This window comes from Leucoraja erinacea, chromosome 5, assembly GCF_028641065.1.
Source record: "Leucoraja erinacea ecotype New England chromosome 5, Leri_hhj_1, whole genome shotgun sequence".
In the NCBI taxonomy this organism is placed as follows: Eukaryota; Metazoa; Chordata; class Chondrichthyes; order Rajiformes; family Rajidae; genus Leucoraja; species Leucoraja erinaceus.
Window position 1 is genome coordinate 941,667 of NC_073381.1, and position 5,078 is coordinate 946,744.

At 48.8% G+C, this 5,078-nt stretch overlaps 1 protein-coding gene across 2 annotated transcripts in view; it reads left to right on the forward strand.

Annotated features, from left to right (window-relative positions):
- The first annotated feature begins 419 nt into the window (after positions 1-419).
- Positions 420-5,078, forward strand: part of ppil6 (peptidylprolyl isomerase (cyclophilin)-like 6) — a 26,801-nt gene continuing 22,142 nt past the window's right edge. Inside the window, exons 1-2 of one of the 2 annotated variants that reach the window (XM_055634968.1) lie at positions 420-1,216; positions 3,698-3,793. In XM_055634968.1, coding sequence (XP_055490943.1) covers positions 1,139-1,216; positions 3,698-3,793 — 174 coding nt within the window. In that variant the 5' untranslated portion in view covers positions 420-1,138. The remainder of the gene's footprint in view (positions 1,217-3,697; positions 3,794-5,078) is intronic. The other variant, XM_055634969.1, reaches the window with a different exon arrangement.

The following is a 5,078-nucleotide window of genomic DNA, read 5'->3' on the forward strand; positions in this document are numbered from 1 at the left end:
TACCTTCGCTAGTTTAGTTTCGAGATACAGTGCAGGAACACGCTGTCCATTGAAAAGCTTTTTGTTGCGTGCTAACTGGTTAGCGGAAAGACAATACATGATTACAATCGAGACATTCACAAGTACAAATACAAAATAAGGGGATAACGTTTAGTGTCAGGTAAAGCCAGCAAAGTCCAATCATGGATAGTCCGAGGGTCATCCAGGAGGTAGATAGTAAACAATAGACAATAGGTGCAGGAGTAGGCCATTCGGCCCTTCGAGCCAGCGCCAGCATTCGATATCATGGCTGATCATCCCCAATCAGTACCCCGTTCCTGCCTTCTCCCCATATCCCCTGACTCCACTATTTTTAAGAGCCCTATCTTGAAAGCATCCAGAGAACCTGCCTCCACCACCCTCTGAGGCAGAGAATTCCACAGACTTAAATAGTTCAGGACTGCTCTCTGTGGTAGTTGTGGTTGGATGATTCAGTTGTCTGATAACAGCGGGAAAGAAGCTGTCCCTGAATCTGGAGGTGTGCGTTTTCACACTTCTATACCTTTTGCCCGATGGGAGAGGGGAGAAGAGGGAGTGGCCGGGGTGTGACTGGTCCTTGATGATGCTGCTGGCCTTGCCGAGGCAGCGTGAGGTGTAGATGGAGTCAATGGAAGGGAGGTTGGTTTGTGCGATGGTCTGGGCTGCGTCCACAATTCGCTGCAATTTCTTGCGGTCTTGGATGGAGCTGTTCCCAAACCGAGCTGTGCACGTCTTTGGAGTGTGGGAGGAAACCGGAGCACCCGGAGAAAACCCACGCACGTCACGGGGGAGAAGGTACAATCTCTGTACAGACAGCAGCCGAGGTCAGGATGGAACCCGGGTATCTGGAGCAGTGAGGCAGCAACTCTACCGCTGCACCACACGTGCGGGTCTGGAAAGGAGGAAATCGATGCTGGACGTGAATTTACGGTGACATCACAAATGATTAATTGTGAATGTTTCTTGGTGGTGACGTGATATCTCCGAGTGGCTTGATCCTACCAGAGGAGCTGCCTCCCTCTGCGAAATGCTGAGGCTCCAGCCTGTGGACATCTGCCCAAGTGTCTCCATGGTGTTTGGTGAACCCTCCCGAGAAGCTGTGAACGGAATATAAGGCAGGATGAGTCCGTCTTTCAAGTTAGAGGTGGTGGGACTTGTGCAAGATCCAAGGTTCCACACTGTGACAGTAACTGCTCAGGTGAGTTAAGGGCCTGTCCCACTTACGTGTCCTTGGCACGCAAATTACGCGACCTCGTGGTGGCGTTGAGGCGCACGGGCATCGTGTGGCCGCGCGGGGCCGGTCCCACTGAGAAGCGCGGCGGGGTGTGTAGTTGTGCGCGACATCACGCGGGGCTTCGAAATTTTTGTAGCGAACGAAATCTTCGCGCACCAACAGCCTGTCGCGGAACTGACGGCCAAAGTGGGACAGGCCCAAGACCCTGGCTCAACGCAACGTCTCACCTCCAACAGCAGCAGAAGCAGGAAAACCATCGCCGAGCTCGGCCTGGGGCTCACGGCCGTTGCGGTCCGGATCCGCTCCCACTTCTACTCCCAGAGCGGGGCCAAGAAAGTTGAAGGTGAACACAAAATGCAGGAGTAACTCAGCTGGACCGGCAGCATCTCTGGAGAGGAGCAATGGGTCAAGACCCAGATTGAAGAAGAGTCTTGACACGAAACGTCGCCCATTGCTTCTCTCCAGAGATGTTGCCGGTCCTGCTGAGTTACTCCAGCCTTGTGTCCATCTTCAAATCACGTTACGCGCTCCAGACGGCCGTGCGTATGCATGGAATCGCGCCCGACCGTCGCGGCTCAACGCGACCACGAGGTCGCGTAATTTGCATGCCAAGGACACGTAAGTGGGACAGGCCCTTCAAAGTCACACAGCACAGAAACAGGCCCTTCAGCCCAACACGTTCCACTTGCCCACGATTGGACCACATCCCTTTAAACCTTTCCTATCTATGTACCTGGCCTACTGTCTCTTAAACGTTGTTATGGTGGAGATACAGCAGGGAAACAGGCCCTTTTGCTCAACGTGCCCATGCCAACCAAGATGTCCCATCTACACTAGTCCCATTTCTTTGAATTTGACCCATTTCCCTCTAAAACCTTTTCTATCCATGTACCTGATCAAGTGTCTTAAACATTGTTATAGTAGCTGCCTCAACTACCTCCTCTGGTAGCTTGTTCCTTACACCCACTACCCTCCTAGTGGAAAAGTTGCCCCTTGGGTTATTATTCAATCTTGCCCCTCTCACCGACATCACTTCCCTTTCTTCTTCCCATCCCCACCCCCCACCCCACCCACACGTCAGTCTGAAGACGGGTCTCGACCCGAAACGTCACACATTCCTTCGCTCCATAGATAGAAAAAATAGGTGAAGGAGGAGGCCATTCGGCCCTTCGAGCCAGCACCGCCATTCATTGCGATCATGGCTGATTGTCCCCTATCAATAACCTGTGCCTGCCTTCTCCCCATATCCCTTGATTCCACCAGCCCCTAGAGCTCTATCTAACTCTCTCTTAAATCCAATTTTTACTGCCCCTGCTTCCTTGCCTCCCACCCACTGCATAACAAGAGGATTTCAGTATAGGAGTAAAGAGGTTCTTCTGCAGTTGTATAGGGCTCTGGTGAGACCACATCTGGAGTATTGTGTACAGTTTTGGTCTCCTAATTTGAGGAAGGACATCCTTGTGATTGAGGCAGTGCAGCGTAGGTTCACGAGATTGATCCCTGGGATGGCGGGACTGTCATATGAGGAAAGATTGAAAAGACTAGGCTTGTATTCACTGGAGTTTAGAAGGATGAGGATAAGGATATCTTATAGAAACAGCACCGCCATTCATTATGATCATGGCTGATCGTCCCCTATCAATAACCCGTGCCCGCCTTCTCCCCATATCCCTTGACTCCACTAGCCCCTAGAGCTCTATCTAACTCTCTCTTAAATCCATCCAGTGATTTGGCCTCCACTGCCCTCTGTGGCAGGGAATTCCACAAATTCACAACTCTGGGTGAAAAAGTTTGGTCTCATCTCAGTCTTAAATGGCCTCCCCTTTATTCTAAGACCTGGTTCTGGACACCCAACATTGGTAACATGTTTCCTGCAGCTAGCTTTCCTGCAGTCCTTTTATAATCTTACATGTTTCTATAAGACCCCCCCTTGTCCTTCTAAACTCCAGTGAATACAAGCCTAGTCTTTTTTCAATCTTTCCTCATATGACAGTCCCGCCATCCCAGGGATCAATCTCGTGAACCTACGCTGCACTGCCTCAATCACAAGGATGTCCTTCCTCAAATTAGGAGACCAAAACTGTACACAATACTCCAGATGTGGTCTCACCAGAGCCCTATACAACTGCAGAAGAACCTCCCTACTCCTATACTGAAATCCTCTTGTTATGAATCCTCAGCCTCACCCGCTGAGTTTCTCCAGCATGTTTGTATACTTTCGATTTTTCCAGCATCTGCAGTTCCTTCTGAAACATTACTTCCTTCGTTTGTTTGATTTACTTTGAACGACAATCCATAAATACTACATCCATAAAGACCCGAAAAGTCACCTATTCCTTGTCTCCGGAAATACTGCCTGTCACACTGAGTTACTCCAGCACTTTGTGCTATCTTCAGGCTAAAAGTAAAAAAGGAATTAAAATTGAAGTACTTCTATTCCCAAAGGTGCTAAAGCTGGGATTTCCTTCTCGGATCACCAAGCTGGTGATACGCCCACTGCTGGAATTTGCTTGGGACAGTTACTTGGCTGAAATGAAGAAGGTATTTGCACCATTTCGTATGTCATTTAAAGGAAGCTTCATGCACCAGGTTCACCAGACTGATTCCTGGGATGTCAGGACTGTCTTATGAAGAAAGACTGGATAGACTTGGTTTATACTCTCTAGAATTTAGGAGATTGAGAGGGGATCTTATAGAAACTTACAAAATTCTTAAGGGGTTGAACAGGCTAGATGCAGGAAGATTGTTCCCGATGTTGGGGAAGTCCAGGACAAGGGGTCACAGCTTAAGGATAAGGGGGAAATCCTTTAAAACCGAGATGAGAAGAACTTTTTTCACACAGAGTGTGGTGAATCTCTGGAACTCTTTGGCACAGAGGGTAGTCGAGGCCAGTTCATTGGCTATATTTAAGAGGGAGTTAGATGTGGCCCTTGTGGCTAAGGGAATCAGAGGGTATGGAGAGAAGGCAGGTACGGGATACTGAGTTGGATGATCAGCCATGATCTTATTGAATGGCGGTGCAGGCTCGAAGGGCCGAATGGCCTACTCCTGCACCTAATTTCTATGTTTCTATGTTTCTAACATAAGGTAGTGCATAGGGAGAGGATGAGTCTACTGGGAGAGTCTAGGACTAGAGGTCATAACCTCAGAATTAAAGGACGTTCCATTAGGAAGGAGACAAGGAATTTCTTTAGTCAGAGGGTGGTGAATCTGTGGAATTCTTTGCCACAGAAGGCTGTGGAGGCCAAGTCAGTGGATATTTTTAAGGCTGAGTTTGATAAATTCTTGATTAGTACGGGTGTCAGGGGTTATGGGGAGAAGGCAGGGAGAAATAGGTTGAGAGGGAGAGATAGATCAGCCATGATTAAATGGTGAAGTAGACTTGATGGGCCGAATGGCCTAATTCAGGATCAGTTCCTGTGTATTGGAGGGTAGCTAATGTTATCCTACTTTTTAAGAAAGGCGGGAGACAGAAAACCAGGACCAGTTAGCCTGACATCGGTGGTGGGGTAGATGCTGGAGTCAATCATAAAAGATGAAATAGCGGCACATTTGCATAGCAGTAACAGGATCGGTCCGAGTCAGCATGGGCTTACGAAGGGGAAATCATGCTTGACTAATCTTCTGGAATATTCTGAGGATGTAACTAGGAAAACGGACAAGGGGTGTACCTGGACTTTCAGAAAGCATTTGATAAGGTCCCACATAGGAGATTAGTGGGCAAAATTAGGGCACATGGTATTGGGGGCAGAGTGCTGACATGGATAGAAAATTGGTTGGCAGACAGGGAACAAAGAGTAGGGATTAACGGGTCCCTTTCAGAATG